The 17,953-nt window shown below is 39.9% G+C and overlaps 1 protein-coding gene across 1 annotated transcript in view; it reads right to left on the bottom strand.

The window, feature by feature from the left end:
• Acadsb (acyl-CoA dehydrogenase short/branched chain) overlaps window positions 1-17,953 on the bottom strand; it is a 43,561-nt gene that overhangs the window by 11,769 nt on the left and 13,839 nt on the right. The window contains exons 2-6 of the mRNA XM_026384233.2: window positions 12,196-12,355; window positions 11,138-11,238; window positions 5,620-5,826; window positions 4,927-5,097; window positions 126-251 (exon numbers count right to left, since the gene is read on the bottom strand). Of these exons, the coding sequence (XP_026240018.2) occupies window positions 126-251; window positions 4,927-5,097; window positions 5,620-5,826; window positions 11,138-11,238; window positions 12,196-12,355 (765 nt within the window). The remainder of the gene's footprint in view (window positions 1-125; window positions 252-4,926; window positions 5,098-5,619; window positions 5,827-11,137; window positions 11,239-12,195; window positions 12,356-17,953) is intronic.

Genomic DNA, 17,953 nt, shown 5'->3' with positions numbered 1-17,953 from the left:
AAACACTCTCCTGTGCGTACCATTTGCCACTTAGTATTTTGATAGCTCTCTTGCACACCCACACGCCCTATGGTACCACCCGAAGCTCCTTTCACAATACTTTACTGATTATTCTAAATACCCACCTTGACATTTTCAAATGTTACTGGGCAGGTGGAAGAAGCTCTGATGCCCAGTTTATTTTCTGCTTTCCCTATATGAAGGCCTTCTGTATCACGATCTACTAGGAAGCAGGTGATTCCTCTATATCCCTAGAAAGAAGATTTAAAATTCTATTTCCACTTGGATTTATAAAATCTCTTGTTCATAAAGGGTTCCAAGGAAAAAGAAAACTAAAAATAGACTTTTTAGAATACTTAGGAAAGAACTCTGAATGTGTGCATTATGAAATAAGTGGAAGATGTGAGATACAACACCAGGAACCTTGCCATTTCTTTTGCTTCTTCAGAAACCATAATGGATATTAAAATTATTTTGTCATAAGGTGAAAGGTTGGGGCTGGGGATGTGGCTCAAGCGGCAGCACGCTCGCCTGGCATGCATGCGACCCAGGTTCGATCCTCAGCACCACATACAAACAAAGATGTTGTGCCCGTCGAAAACTAAAAAATAAATATTAAAAAAAAGGTTAATAAAATAGGTACTTGTCATTCTGTTTTTCTATATGCTTAACAAAACACTGTTGAAATCTTAAGAACTGTTTGCTAATCTTGTTCTCAGAATGTGCTGTCCCCAACTGTGAACTGTTTTCTAATCTTCTTCCCAGAATGTGCTGTCCCCAACTGCCAAACTGCAAAATGTAACTTCCCTCCCTGCCCTCTCCAAGAAAAGTATATAAGCTCTGCTTAAGCTGTTCTCAGGGCTCTCTCTCTCTCTCTCTCTTTGCTCTATTCAAGTGAACTCTTGAGCCCCAGCATGCTGGTCCCCAAATAAACCCTTTGCTGTTGTATGAGACAGTCTCTTGATGGTCTCTTCCTCCGTCGCTCGCCCGACCTTTACATTCGGAGGTTCCACCGAGATCCGGCAGCGGCGGACGAGGGATCCCAAACGGGCTCCTCTCTGGGTAATGCTTACCCCTCCAAGCTTCCTGTAGGAAGGTGCCTTCGAGGAACCAGACCAGGACAATTTTGGGAAGTGGACTTTACTGAAATTAAGCCAACAAGATATGGACTTAAATATCTTCTAATCTTTGTAGATACATTTTCAGGATGGATTAAAGCCTTCCCCACAAAAAAAAAAAAAAAAAAAACGGCGCAAATGGTGGTCAAAAAGATCCTAGAAGATATTTTTCCAAGATACGGCCTGCCTAAGGTAATAGGGTCTGATAATGGACCGGCGTTCGTGGCCCAGGTAAGTCAGGGGTTAGCCAGGACCCTGGGGATTAATTGGAGGTTACATTTCGCTTATAGATCCCAGAGCTCAGGACAGGTAGAAAGAATGAATAGAACCATTAAAGAGACCTTGACGAAATTAAGCTTGGAGACCGGCATAAAAGATTGGACTATGCTCCTGCCTTATGCACTGTTTCGTGTAAGAAATACTCCCTCTGTTTCTTTGTGTAACCTTACCCCCTATGAAATTCTCTATGGTGCCCCTCCTCCAGTAAGGGACCTGACCCCAACGCTAAGACCTAACGATTCCTTTCACACCCCCTTGCTTGACAGACTTAAAGCTCTTGAAAGAACCCAGCGATACTTGTGGAAACAGCTGGCCACTGCCTACCAACCTGGGGACGAAGGGACTCCACACCGATATCAAATGGGAGACTTCGTCTACGTAAGATGACATCAGGTGTCATCCCTAGAACCCCGCTGGAAAGGACCATACCAGGTGCTACTTATAACACCTACAGCGGTAAAGGTAGACGGAATCACTTCCTGGATCCATGCCTCTCATCTCAAGCCTGCGCCCTGTCCAGACTCTGGCTGGAAATTAAAAAAGACTGGTAACCCTCTCAAATTGCGTATTCGCCATGTGGATAGGGCTATGGACTCTCCCCTTGACCACCAGTAGTCCTAACCCTCATCAGCCCGTTCAGCAGCGATGGCTGATCACAAATCCTACTGGACAGGAAGTATGGTCTATCTCGCATACAGCCCCCTTAGGGACTTGGTGGCCATCTCTCCACCCAGACATTTGTCAGCTGGCTATAGGTCTTTCCTATTGGGATATCCCTGATGAAAAAGATCCCATTAAAATTCCATTAAAACCCTTCCGTACCATAGATAATGGAAACAAACATTATGGATGTAGGGACATGCAAGCCAGATGTAGGTTGGCTAGCCTGGATTATTATGTTTGCCCGGCAGGCTATCGAAGCCGCAAACAGTCACGGCTGTGTGGGGGAAAAACCGACTTCTTCTGTAAGTCATGGGGATATGAGCATACAGGGGCTGCCTGGTGGAACCCAAACTCCCCTGATAGTCTGATTCGGGTAGGAAGAAATAATACTAAATTAAATCCCAAACAATGTCTCCCATTTAAACGGAGCCCCCAAGCGGGGACTTCTGGACTAGTTGACCCTACTCCATGTGACACAAGTAGCCTATGTAACCCCCTAAATATAACCTTCACCTCCAAAGGAAGAAACCAAAATATCTGGACATGGCTTTCAGGAAAAACCTATGGAATGCAATTTTACACCACAGGATATGATTTTGGCCTTTGGTTCACTATCCAATTTAAAAGAAAAGAAATTCCCTTAGCCATAGGGCCCAATCCCCTCAAGCCAGGAATTGGGCCTCATAGACCACCCGAACCTAAATCTACTAGGGTCCTTTCACTTTCCCATACTCCTCAAGTTTCACCTTCGTTTACTTCCCCAATCCAGAGTAAAGTCAACCCCTTCCCCTGGGGGCTAATTGAAGGAACCTTTGTGGTACTGAATTCCACACAACCAGACCTCACTCAGTCTTATTGGCTCTGTATCTCTACTACTCCTCCTTACTTATGAAGGGATAGCAATTGATGGGACTTATGCAGTAAAAGCGCAGAGTTCCTCCTGTAATTGGGGTGGAAATCCTAAGTTAACCCTCCCAGAAGTAACCGGGGCAGGCTTATGTATAGGGTCTCCACCTAAAAGTAAACAACACTTATGTACCCAGATAAAAAATATTAACATCACACAGGGTTTCCTTACTCCTAAAAATGGAACTTTGTGGGCATGTGACACAGGGTTGACTCCTTGCATTTCAGCCCAGGTATTTAACAGCTCTGTAAATTATTGTGTAATGGTGCAGATGTTTCACAGAGTGCTCTATCATGACGCAAGTTCATCTGAAGATCAAATAGGGGGGCATACAACCCGGTTCCGCCGGGAACTGTATCCCTCACTTTAGCCATCTTATTAGGAATGGGAATTGCTGCAGGGGTGGGCACAGGGACCACTGCCCTGGTCCGTGGGACACAACAAATGACCCAATTAGAAACAGCAATGGACCCAAACTTAAAGATATTAGAAGCCTCCATCACAGCTTTGCAGGAATCTTTAACCTCTCTCTCTCTGAAGTTGTTTTACAGAACAGGCGAGGGTTGGACCTCCTCTTCATGAGAGAAGAGGGCCTTTGTGCTGCATTGAGGAAAAAATGTTGTTTTTATGCCGACCATACTAAAATTGTAAAAAAATCTATGAGTAAATTAAAAAGACGCCTTAAAGAGCGTCAGCGAGAGAGAGAAACCCCAAAAGGGTGGTATGAGTCTCGGTTCACACAGTCCCCCTGGTTAACTACGCTTTTATCAGCCCTGGCCGGTCCTTTAATAATTCTTATATTGTTGCTAACTCTAGGAACTTGTTTGCTCAACCATGTAGTTTCCTTTCTCCAAGCCCAAATTGGACAAGTCAAACTTATGGTAATCAGACAACAATATACCCCACTAGCAGACATAAAATGTGACACCCCCCAATGATCACTTTTATGATTAAAAGTAGCCAGAAGAAGAAATGAAAAATGAAAGGTTAATAAAATAGGTACTTGTCATTCTGTTTTTCTATATGCTTAACAAAACACTGTTGAAATCTTAAGAACTGTTTGCTAATCTTGTTCCCAGAATGTGCTGTCCCCAACTGTGGACTGTTTTCTAATCTTGTTCCCAGAATGTGCTGTCCCCAACTGCCAAACTGCAAAATATAACTTCCCTCCCTGCCCTCTCCAAGGAAAGTATATAAGCTCTGCTTAAGCTGGTCTCAGGGCTCTCTCTCTCTCTTTGCTCTATTCAAGTGAGCTCTGAGCCCCAGCATGCTGGTCCCCAAATAAACCCTTTGCTGTTGCATGAGACAGTCTCTTGGTGGTCTCTTCCTCCGACGCTCGCCTGACCTTTACAAAGGTATAATATGATTATGAGAATCCCATGTTTTAAATTTAATTTTATTAAATACCTTAAAGTTTTTCAATTCAATTAAATGTTACATTAGTGGAAATATTAAAAATATACTTTTTTTTTGTGGTACTGGGGATTGAACCCAGGGACACTCTATATACCCAGTCTTTTAAAATTCTTTAAAATTTTGAGACAGGGTATCACTAAGTTGCCCAGCTGGTCTTGAACTTGTGATCCCCCAACCTAAGCCTCCCAAGTAGCTGAGATTACATGTCATTGTGTCCAGCTCTAAAACATTCTTAAAAATAAATGTACTACATAGGTACTTAAATTCTTCACTATTAAAATTTGAAATCATATAAAATTAAAGATTGGCTTCTTATATAGCATATTAGGAGATAAATAACAAATGGTCTCATGTAATTAATAATTATGTCAAAATATTTTAAGAGATTAATAAATAAGGTGAAAAGATGCTAGTTCAATCTCACATTTTCAGTATCAAGGAAAATACAAATTTAAGACTAAGTCCTACAAAGGAAATGGAAGGAGGAAAGAAAAAGAGAAAAGATGAGGAGGAAAAGAGAAGAAATTTTGTTTTCAAACTTACACGGGTAGGGTCCACATTTGCAAAAACCAGGAAGAGTCCTGCATGTGCAGCATTGCTAATCCACATCTTTGACCCATTGATGAGATAGTAATTTCCCCTTTTATCAGCTCTGGTCTTCAAAGCAAAGGGGTCACTACCTGCTCCAGTCTCTGAAAGGCAGAAGCTTCCTAGCTACACACATGAGGAAAAAAAAAGTCCAAATAACAATTGCATTTATGTTCTGCATGACAAATGCTTATAGCAAAATGGACATTTGTAAATAAAACCCATAGCTACTTTTTAAAAAGTCTATATTTATCAAAACAGTACTCTCACAGTATTATTTCCCTCAAACTACCACACTATTTGCCTAAGACAAATTTGCAGACTTGAGAATACATGCTTAAATTTATCTAAATTAATTCTAATAATTAGAGGAGAAAGCCAACTCAACACAAATGAAACTATCAACAAAAGAATTGGAAAACAAAATTGTGACAAAAAAGAAATAATTTTACTGTATAAATATCCAAGTAGAAAATGAGAAGCAGAGTATTTTTTCCCCCCTAGTAAGTTACTGAGCACCGCTTGATTAATTTATGGTGCTGCATTGTGTCCTAGATAATAAAAGTTAACACTGCAGCTACTTTTCTCCTGAAAATATTGCAAACTTAGAAAAGACCAAACCATTTCAACAACTCATTTTCAACTCACTTTTTCTGTAACCAGTTTAGGAAGATGGGTGGTCTTTTGTTCTTCTGTTCCATGTTTTTTAATCAGCTTGTTAATTATTGTGTTCTGGAGGTCACATAGGAGAGCAACAGATGCATCAACTTTGGCTAATTCCTCTATGACTAGGATACTGGAAAAAAATGAGAATCCTGTTCCTCCATACTTTGCATCAACTTCAATACCCATCAACTAAAGGAAAAACAAGAAAACAGATTAAGCAGTCTATTTTTATGCCTGAAAATTTTTTGCAAGAAAAGTTAAAAATACACTGTAAACATAGATGTTTTTAGTTCTTAAAAAATTAATTAATCGGGCTGGGGATGTGGCTCAAGCGGTAGCGCGCTCGCCTGGCAAGTGTGCGGCCCAGGTTCGATCCTCAGCACCACATACCAACAAAGATGTTGTGTCCGCCGAGAAAAAATAAATATTAAAAATTCTCTCTCTCTCTCTCTCTCTCTCTCTCTCTCTCTCTCTCTCCTCTCTCACTCTCTCTTAAAAAAAATTAATTAATCTTTGGTACTGGGAAATAAAACCATGGCATTCTACTGAGAAACATCCCAGTCCTTTTTATTTGCTTTTTATTATTTTTATGTTGAGGCAGGGTTCACTATGTTTCTGAGGCTGGCCTTAAACCTGCCATCCTCCTGTCTCAGCCTCCCAAGTCACTGGGATTACAGGTGTGTGCTACTGTGGCTAATTTGATATCAGTAAATGAAAAAAAATTGTAACAGAAATAATTTATTTTGGAAAGGAATAAAATTGTATTCTAGACCTATTATTTTCTTTTGGGCCTCCAAAAATGATAATAAGAGGTAAAGTGCTTTTAAGAGTGTTTAGTCAGTTTTGCATTGCTGTGGCCAAAAGACCTGAGAAGAAAATCTCAAGAGGAAACATTTATTTTGGCTCATGGTTTTAGAGATTCAGTCCCTAGTTGGCAGACATCATAGCTCTGGGCCCAAGATGAGGAAGAACATCATGACAGAGGGCATGACAGAGGAAAACAGTTCAGGACATTGTGGTCAGAAAGCAGAGAGAGCTCTATGCACTAGGGACAAAAAATATAAACCCCAAATATAAATCCTAAGGGACTCATTCCTCCAGCCATGTCCTACCTGCCTTCAGTTATCACTTTGTGAATTCATATCAGTGGAACAATGCATTGATTAGGTTAAAGCTCTCGTAATCTAATCATTTCACCCCTGAAATTCCTTGCATTGTTGCATTTGAGGGATACCTTATATCTACACCATAACATTCCACCCCTGGACCCCCCAAACTCAAGCCCATCTCAAAATGCAAAATATATTTAGTCTATTTCTAAGTGTCTCCATAGTCTTAAGTTACAGCATTACCCAAAGTCAATGTCTGAGACTCAAGGCAAACTTAGCTATGAGCCAAGATCAAAAGCAAGTAACAATATATCCAATGTATAATGGCCCAGAATAAACATTTCATTCCAAAAGGGAGAAAGAGGAGTATAGGAAGAAGGAAGACTGAAATCCAGCTGGCCATACAAGTTTTGTAGCTCCACATCCAGCATCTGGGGCACATGGCTTTTTGAGTTTTCTCCAAATTTTGTGCAGCTTCACCCCATGGCCTTGTTGGTTGCAGCTCACATGACCTTTCTCTTGGCTTGTGTCCGCTCGATTCCTGCAGCTTTCCTCCGCAGATGTTCCACATTAATAGCATCTCTCAATCTGTGGGTCTCCACCGCAGCTTAGGCTTCCTTCTCACATCTTCATGCATCATCCTCTCGATGCAGCTCATAGGAACTCCAACTCTGCTACACTCTGCCTGGCCTCCGAGGCCTTCCTTTGAAATACTGGTGGGGGCCTCCATAACTCCGAACTCTAATTCTGCAGTTCTGCAGAACTGGCACTATGTGTTTGACACCAAGGTCTGCCACCACCTTGAGTAGTAGCCAAGCCTCCTGGGACCATGGCTGTAGCAGCCTCTGAGTCCGGATGGCTGAGAAGAGTAAATTAACTTCCTAGGTCCCTATGTGCAAGCAGTGTTCCCCAAGGACTCAATGGAATTTTAACTTTTACACCCTTGAGCCTGATATGGTTGTGGTATTGCCAATTCCTGAGAAGCTCTCAAGCCATCTTTTCCATTGTCTCAGTGCAAAGTACTTAGCATCTCTTTATACTGCTGTAATGTCTTTAATAATCATACCTCAGCCCTAGCTTTACTGGTACTTTCCTAGCCAAACTGCAAGTTTTTCAAATCTTTCTGCTTTGCTTTCTGCTCCCGATTAAACTTGGTTAAAAGCGTCCAGAAATATCTATGCCACCCCTTGAATGCTGTGCTATCCTGAAATTTTGTCTGCCAGATTAATAAGTCCATCATCTTTAAATTCAGCCTCACAGAAAGTCTCAGGATGCCGGCAAACATAGAAAACTTATTAGCCAAAATGCTAACATGAACAGCCTCTAGCCCAATTTAAAAATAAAGTCCTCCCTCTCCTCTGAAACCTCACGAGCCCAGTCTTTACTGTCTGCAGTCCTACTGGCATTCTGTTCTGCTGAGTTCCCACCAGCCATCCATTAAACTACACTCACAACATTCTAAAGCTTTTCCAGTTTGTATTTCTAAACTTTTCAAAATTCCTCCCCTCACAAACCAGCTCCAAAGGCTTCTGAACCACATGGTCAGCCTAGTCATAGTAATGACCCCACTTCTCAGAATCAAATTCTGTTTAGGTTTTCTCTGTGTCACTGTGACTCAAAGACCTGAACAGAACAACATAAAGGAGAAAAAATTTATTTTGGCTCACAGTTTTAGAGGTCCAGTCCATGGTCAACCAATTCTATAGCTCTGGGTCCAAGGTGAAGAAAGGTATCATGATAGGAGGGCATGACAGAGAAAAGCAGTTCAGGACATGGCAGTCAGAAAGCAGAGAGAGAGCTCTGTCCACTAGGGACAAAATATAAACCCCAAAGGCATACCACCAGTGACCTACTTTCTCCAGTCACACCCTATCTGCCTACAGTTACCGCCCAGTTAATCCATATCAGTGGATTAATCTACTGATTTGGTTAATGTTCTCATAAAAATAACCATTTCACCTCTGAACATTCTTGCATTGTCTCAAAGATGAGCTTTTGGGGAACACCTCAGATCTAAAGAATAACTGAAAGGAATGAGAAAATATCTTATGAAATATAAACATAACCTGATGTCCTTTCTTGCTAATAACTATAGGAGTTGTTTTGGTCTTTCAACACTATCCCCTTTATACCACTTTGAATATAATAAGTAAATACAAGAAAACGACTAGCCCTCAAGGGGAAACATTTACAATTTCATTTAGCATAATCTCTTCTAGACAGGTTTCTTGATATTTTCAGCTGAGATAAGGGTTGAATGACCAATCCACTTGCAATTTTAGCAAGTCTAGGATGGCTAGCAGATAATACTTGGCACTATTTGCTAGAGTCACATTTGACCAGGCACAGGTGCCTGATAAACACAACAAAATGTTGGCCACAGACTTCTAATAACCTTGATACAGGCCAACTGATCAGTCACTACTCCTAAGTCTGACATATGAATCTTCCTCAGTAACACTCATTCCATTTTTATTTTTAACTTTTTAAAAAATATATATTTTAGAGGGCTGGGGTTGTGACTTAGTGGTAGAGCGCTCCCTTAGTACACGTGAGGCACTGGATTCGATCCTCAGCACCACATAGATATAAAATAAAGATTGTGTCAACCTAAAATTAAAAAATAAATATTTGAAAAATTATATATATATTTTTAGTTGTAGTTGGACATAACCTTTATTTATTTTTATGTAGTGCTGAGGATTTAACCCAGTGTCTTGCACATGCTAGGCAAGTACTCCACTGCTGAGCCATAAGCCCAGTCCCAACATTCCATTTTTAAGAGACTTTATTTCAGATAGGAACATGTGAACATGTGAATCAAGACCTACAGCTGGTAATGGATAAATGATAATGCTCCAATTCTCACTATACTCTCTGGGAATCACTCCATGTTATGTATGGTCAGGGTTATGGCTGTCATGTTTCAGGATGAAGAAAGATTTTGCTGCTATGAAGGCAGAAACACAAAGGGGATGATTAAAATGTGAGAGAACCAGAAATGATGCTCTCTGAGGAAAACCTGAGGATCTGGGCATGCCTGGAGACTAGTAGGCCTGACAGCTACCTGACTATAATATTTGGAGCAGCCATTGGAGATACTGCTTCTCTATAAAAAGTCATGAACTTCTCAACTGGAAAATAGGTGTCAGGTGACTAAAGAGCTGAGACAACAGGTGTTAGGCAACTGGAACTACTCTAAGCAGAAGCAATTTATGGAGCTGGGTACAAGGAGCATGAGGCCTCTGAGGTCTAGCACCTCAGGAGAGGCTTCAGAGAAGCCTACAGGGTCATAAACCACGACAGTGAAAGCTAGCTAGTGACGGATTCATTCAGTCTGTCTGTCTTATGTTCTGGACTTCTGATTGACCTGGTGTGGCTCCACATAAGGTTCCATGTTCCCAAGAGTTTCTTTGCTAACACAAAGTTGGAAAAAACACTAAAAGCTGGTCACTTTAAAATAGGAAGAAATGAAACTCTATGGCTAAGTGGCAAGGTTATTTTTCAAACAGGATGACAGATGAAATTTAGGACAATGACTATGAATAGCAGTGACTAATTCTGTGCCATCCTTAGTATTAAAAAAAATCACTTTGCATCTATGGAGAAGGGAGAAATCAGGAGTGAGTGTGGTGATTTTAAAATGTCCTCCTTGGAGTCCCCATGTCCTCCTTGGAGTCCCTCATAACCTCTTCTAGCCATAATCAAAGTAGTTCTATTTTAATCTTTTTTGTCTGTTTCACTAAAGGTCTAGTGACTTTTAAAAAGTTAGAAATCTGTTACCCTGGTTAACATGGAATTCAGATGTCACCCATTTCTAAGTGTCTAAGCTGAGCACACACGTAGGAGACTCAGGTAGAATGAACCCTCACTATGGCATCTTATTGTTGCTGCGGCAGTTGTTCTGCGCATTGCAGGATGCTGAGCAGTATCCCTTGATGCTGTGACATAGGGTTAAGGAAATAGGCTTTGGAGTCCGAAAAACTTGATGATCTGTTCTCTCCATCATCATTTCCTCATTTGAAAGTGCTGCAGTGGTGCAAAGGGCAGTGCATTATTCCTACTACATTGGATGCCTGCAACATGCCCCCTGGAAGGCCAAACTGCTCCTGGGTGAGAACCACTGCTCTAAAGAAATCACTCTCTCACTGCTAACCTTTTTCTTAAAAAACACAATATTTCCATATATAATGTTAATTCAACTACTAAAAATTTTAAGTATAAAATATTAATGAAGATCTCCAATGAACAGAGAGCACAGACATTTTTGGCTAGGAAACAAAGGGTTCATTATGCTCATTACAGTCCCTAAATTTAAAAGAACACATTGAGTGTTAACACTGGAAAGTATCTACAGAAGCTTGAAATTGGAAGAATTATAAAATATATACCCCTTGTTGGAATAAGCCTTGTATTACTGATTTTTCCATTTTTGAATTTTCATCCATGGTTGAAACCAAAGGAGCAATCTCTTCCTGTGCGAATTTTTTAACTGCAGAAAAAAGAATCACTATTAAGTCTACGTTCAAGTGGTAGTCATTTTAATAATAACTATAATCATCATTGATAGTTTGCTGACAAACTTTAATTTTTAATTTAAGTTAAATGCATGTGAGTGCACTTATTCTTTTAAAGCAGAAATTATAAAGTTTCTTTAATATAGAAAAGTATAATTCTCCAACTCCCTTTGTAATCCTTGATGCCATTAAAAATGAGTAACATATACAAAAAATATAAACAATACAGAAAGCATAAAATGAAAAATGAAAGCCTTATTCCCTGTTCTGGCTACCCACCCCTCTCCCCAAAGGTTACTATTTTTATGTTTATTATGTATTTTTTTCTGAAAACTTTTCTTTGAACATCATCTGTATCTATACAGACACATGAATTATCCATTTATCTCTCAATTTATATCTCTACACAAAGGAATCATACGAAACACATTCAATCTTCTCCCCACGCATGTCTAGATCTTTCCATGCCAGCACACTCCATCTAACATGGGCCTTTGAATAGCTGCATGGCCACACAGAATGAAGTTTCTCCACCTCAGCACTATGGACACTTTGAGGCAGGTGAGTCTTCGTTGTGGAGTCGTCCTGTGTACTACAGGATATTTAGCAGCATCCCTGGCCTTTATACAACTAGCTGCCCACAGTAGGTGCCCATTCCAAGGCTCTCTAAGAAACTTTTTAACAAAGCAGCTTCTGGCAAGAACTGGGGAAGCAGAGAACAGAGGTTGGGGGCCCTTCAACCAGACAGCATTTTAGTCTATTGTTGTTTTTAACTTTTAGATATATATCACTGTTTTTTTAAAAACAAAAAAGTCAGAAAACTCCATTCACAAACTTAATGAATTCACCTTTCATCTGTCATATGTAATTTCATATTGCAGACCCCACTCATGACCAGAGGAGTAACAAGGTAAAGTGAGAAATGTACTCACCTGCACTCTTTATCATCATTTCCTCGTCTGTAAATGTTTGCAGTGGCACAAAGGGTAGTGCATTATTTCTGACATCAAGGACAGCTTCTGACTGGGAAGATTTTAGGACACGAGGAGGAATTTTCCAAGAAGACAGGCATGTTGGGAAGTTTCTTCTTAGCTTTAGGAACAGCCCCGATGAAACAGGGAACACATACACACACATGAAAGTAAAAAAGTGATTGAACATCTGTTGCTTTGGGGATAATTTCATAACCCATTCTTATATTTCACCTCACCAAAATGAGAGCTTGACTTAGATTTTAAAATTCATTGTCTTTTGAACAAACACAAATTAGTTTAACATTATATCTTCTTTTCCCAGAAATTGGTGGCTAAGTAACTTTTTCCAATCAAGGAAACAGAGCTTTCTAGGTGGAACTCACTGTCAAAATGTATTTCTCAGTTCACTGACTTCTTGGATAGGGAAACTGGGATACAGCGCTGCTAATGTCTACCATTGACCACTGTCAAGAGCATTCTCTCATGGGGCACAGGAGCAACTGGGGGAGTGGCACTGCCTGCCCTGAAGCTGGCCCAAGCAGCTGTGCTTCAGTGTCTAGTTTTGTTTTCTCAGAGTCTCCCTAGTAAGAGACTATGCAGCATAAAGGTTAAGGATATAGGCTCTGAAATGTTAAAGAACTAGTCTCAACTCCTAGCATCTGATATTTAATAGCAATCTAGATGGGCAAGGGATTTTCTTCTACTGGTTCATTATAATTATACAAAATAGTGGAATTCAGATTGTGTTTCAGATTGTGTTTGTAGCCGCCCATTGCTCTCTAACACCAGTGCCGCCTCTAGCGCGCCGACCTCTACCTGAAGGAGAAAGGGGGTAAGTAGGGAGGTCTCTCTACCATAGCTCCTACAAAGCAGACTGCCTGCAAATCAGCCAGTGTAGCACCCAAGAAACAACAAGCTACAAAAGGTGCTCACAAGAGTGCATCCTCTACTGGAGGGGTGAAGAAACTTCATCGTTATAGGCCTGGTACTGTGGCACTCGGTGAAATTAGACGTTATCAGAAGTTCTGATTCGCAAACTCCCCTTCCAGCATCTGGTGTGAGAAATTGCTCAGGACTTTAAAACAGATCTGCACTTCCAGAGTGTAGCTATTGGTGCTTTGTAGGAGGCAAGTGAGGCCTATCTGATTGGCCTTTTTGAAGACACCAACCTCTGTGCTATCCATGCAAAACGTGTAACAATTATGCCAAAAGTCGTCTAACTAGAATGCCACAGTTGGAGAAAGTGCTTAAGAATTCATTATAATGGGAAACATTTCAATCTCAAAAAAATTTTTTTCTCTTATTCCTGTCATTGGTAGTTCTGAACATTAGATTTTTTCCCACGGGGTCAAAAGGTACCTAAGTATATGATTTGCGAGTGGAAAAATAGGGGACAGAAATCAGGTATTGGCTGTTTTTCCATTTTCATTTGTGTGTGAATTTTTAATATAAATGTGGGAATGTAAAGCATTAATGCAAGTCAAAATGTTTCAGTGAGCCAGTTTCAGCAGCTCAACTTTATAACAATTATACATAAAACTGTTAAATTTTTCTGGACAATGCCAGCATTTGGATTTTTTTTAAACAGGTAAATTTCTTATTGATAGCAACTAAACGGTATTTGTAGCATTTTTATTTACAGTAGATTCCATCCACTCACTATACTTTTCTGAGTTGTCCAATATGTAAGTATATGTTTTTAATGTTAAGTCTTCTCTGCTGTTCCTGTAAGTTTGCTTTTAAAATATATTAAACTATAAAAAAAAATAGTGGGATTCACTGTGATATATTTGTACATGTATATAACATGATTTGGTCCATTTCATGTGGCAGATGATTTTTAACTTCTTAGTTAAAACTTCTCAGAATCTGTTTCCTTTGGACTGGAAAAATGAAGATAATCCATTGGAGTTTTGAGAGGCTGAGTGAAACAATCCACAGAGAGGTTTTAGCCTAAGTATCTATCACACAGAAAGCACTCAGTAAACATTAATGATTGTTTCTACTACAACTTAGAAGACAGTGGTGGTGGTGATAGCAGTAGTAATAGTATCAACCTTCAGCTACCACTGCTTGCCATCAGTACACCTCCCTGTTACTGTGTCCTGATGCCTCTGACAAATGTAATAATGAACTTTCTCAACAGTTTTGATTATACGCTGAAAAGCTGAGAAAAATGAAACAAGAGTCACTTCAATTAATATCACTGGCAATCTTAGTTACGTGTCAGCCAATCTTTGCAATTATGTGCCTAGGTGAAGACGTGTTCTACTCTGGATTCACCTGGGTAAAAGAAACATTGACCAGTCTGAAGAAAAACATGTCTTCATTTTTCTCATTACATTTTGTTATTGTTGTTTTTAAAATCAGGAGAAATGAGTTTAGGGAAAAGTTGCACAGACCTTTTTTCCCATTAGAAGACAGGAAACTCTGGACTACAAAGGGGAATACATGAGGTATTCTTCCTGATGAGATAGAAAGAAGTAAAAAAGAAGGTAAAGAAGATCAAAGGGGCTCAAGATGGGGAGGAATGTTGTTAAGCAGCATAAGAAGGGGAAGTGGCAGCAACTGATACACAGGAGAACCAGAAGAAGGAAAGAAAAAAATGGAGAAGAGACGCAAGCATGGAGGTCATTTGGCTCAATGCTAGTGGCAGTCTTGGATGGTGTCCTTAATATAATCAAATGAATGATAGAATGAGCCAACTAAACTCCATAAAATGCTCATGAAACTTGCCTATTCACTTTAAAAACTGCAACACACTGCCCACATTTATTATTTCTAGAGATTATTTACTTCACTAAACCTACCACAGAATTCTTTGTCTCTTAGTGCCTCTGTACCTAAGCTGATATTTAAAAGAAAGCCCACCACTGAGAAAATTAAGAATTCAGTGGGTCTTAAATGACCCAGCTATATCACTCTTTGGTATATATCCTAAAGAATAAAGTCAATATACTATAGCAATGCATGCCTATCACGTTTATAACAGCACGATTCACCATAGCCAAACTATAAAGCCTAGGTATCCATCGATGGATGAATGGGTAAAGAAAATGTGACATATGTAACAATAGAGTTGTATTCAGCCATAAAGAATGAAATTATGTCATTTGAAGGAAAATGGATGGAACTTAAGAACATTATGTGAAATAAGCCAAACTCGGAAAGTGAAGGGTCATGGTTTTTCTTATATGTGAAAGCCAGAAAGGAAAAAGGAAAAGAAAGGTGGGGGAGGGATCTCATCAAAATTGAAGGAAGATCAGAAGAGTAGAGGAAAGGAGCCAGGGGGAGGGAGGGAGAGAGGAAAACGAGAAATGCTGGGGAATGATATTGGATAAATCATATTGTTATATTGTGTGCATGTACGTATATGTAACAATGAATCCACTATTATGTGTAATTATAATGTACCAAGAAGAATATGGAAAAAATGATCCAGTGCATCTTATGATAATACCTATTTTTCCTGATAACAATTGTGAATCCCTTAGTCTCAATATCGTTACTGACAAAGTATATGACAACTTCAACACCGAGTAATTCTTTTAGATAAAAAGACAAGAAAACAGAGGTAAACTGACTTTTAAAAATGCATAAAATAGTAAGCAATCACAGGTAAGATTGCTGAAAATGTTTATCATAAAATACAGGGATAATAAGCTAAGTGAATGGAATCCATTTTTAGTCAAAGTACTAAGAGATATTATCTACCAGACAGGAGAAAACTTTGTTTAATATGAATCTTTAATAAAGGGAACTGTCCTTTGCTTGCCTTTAGACTCACAGCCAAGATGTCGATGTTGATTTTCTAGCATGCTCTGCCTTTTGGTGGTGCCTACAGCTGCTGCAGCTCTGGGGTTCACTCCATCAAAATGATTTTCCACAGTTATAACCCATTGCACCACATCATCACATTTTTTTTGTGTAGAGCAGCAATTGCTACTTGATGAAATAATGGTTATTTATGCCTTGCCAGACACGTGTCAGAGCTTGAGTCTGATCTGTTCTGTACTCAACTGACCAGAGTTCTGTTGCACTTGGAAGTGCTGATGATCAAACCCAGACAGAAAAATAAAGACTATGAACTTGGTTGGGGGGTGGGGAATAATACCTTTATTTCATAAATCTCTAACCAAAATATAGCCATGTCCCCATATCTTGGGCAACATGTTATGGTAGTATTAGCAGCATCTGTAAACTCTGCTACCAAAAGAAATTACATCTATTTTCATATTATATCAAGTTGATGCCCATAGCTTAAGATACTGTTTGTGCTCACCATGACTTTGAAATTGCAACAGCTATTATAACGACTGCCAGGTCTTATTTAAGCAGCACATATTACTAAATCAAATTTTAAAATATCTTATAATTGTTTTATTATAATTGATTTCCTTTATAATCCCATATCTTTCTTGTTATACATTTTAAAAAATTTTGGAAAAGATATAAACTTTACTGCATTGCTGTATACTCTTTTTTTTTTGGTTCTGGGGACTGAACCTGTGGCACTTAACCACTGAGTCACATCTCCCCCCTCACCTGCCCACACGTTTTTCCCCCTTTTTTGTATTTTATTTAGAGACAGATCTCAACTGAGTTGCTAAGTGCCTCGATAAGCTGCTACGGCTGGCTTTGAACTCGAAATTCTCCTGCCTCAGCCTCCCAAACCGCTGGGATTACAGGTGTGTGCCACTGCACCTAGCTGTTGTACACTCCTTTGCAGGAAGCCATTTGAGAAATACATGAGGATCTTCTCTAGCATGAAGTCAGGGAGAGTCAGGCCACAGCAACAGATTGCCAATGCATGTGACCTTTCCTTCCCCTCTGCTAGGAAGGTTCCTCACAGTAGCTCTGGAGACAGGCATAACCTGTTAGAAACTGAACAGCCCACCTTTAACCTTTTTTGGAGAAGAACATTCCATAGAATCTCTTTGATGTTTCCGGATATACATAAAGCAGGCAAGGGCTTCATTTTGTCTAGAAGGTCAACCTGTCTGATCAGCTTCCCTGTCCTGCCCCTGCTTTTGAAACTACTTTCTGTGTTTTGTGGTTTTTAGCCATTTTATTTCTCTTAGCTTTTATTTCTCAGCCAGCCCATTCCATGGAGGGGAACCCCATTCCCACCACCATCACGGGATGTGGGTGGGACTCCTTACTCATGGCACAAACAAGTTAAGAACACCTGATTAATGGCAAGAATGTTCTAGTAAACCTTTTGCTAAACTCAAACTTAGCCACTGCGTTAGTCATCACTCCTTCTCCACTATGCTCTAGCATAATAAAGTACTGTATCAACATATCTAAAGTACTTCAAGTCTAGATGCTTCCACAATGCATGAAAGGCAAAGGAAGACGTAACAAGAAGTTATACTGACCAACAAGGACAGAACCAATGAGGCTACCACAAGGAAATGCTTCCATATAACACAACAGCGTGTCACCTTAAATCCCCACAGACACTGGTTCCTTCTGAGGGTGCACTTCTGGCTCTTTCCTCTCTGAGAGGGACTATCTGCCCACTGTCAACTCAGATGTCCATCACTAGAGAGCATGACAAAAGGCTGCTTCCCTCTCAGCTTCTGAGAACATTCCTCCTTCCTGGAGTAAAGGCGACTTTGCTCCAAGTACACACTTCCCCGGAAGTTCACTCAAGTGGAAATTGTTCCTTCTCTCACAATCTGCCTTTCTAGAGGTGAGGGGTCTCTTAACT

Source organism: Urocitellus parryii, chromosome 5, assembly GCF_045843805.1.
Source record: "Urocitellus parryii isolate mUroPar1 chromosome 5, mUroPar1.hap1, whole genome shotgun sequence".
NCBI lineage: Eukaryota > Metazoa > Chordata > Mammalia > Rodentia > Sciuridae > Urocitellus > Urocitellus parryii.
This window is presented reverse-complemented; position numbering and strand designations above follow the sequence as displayed.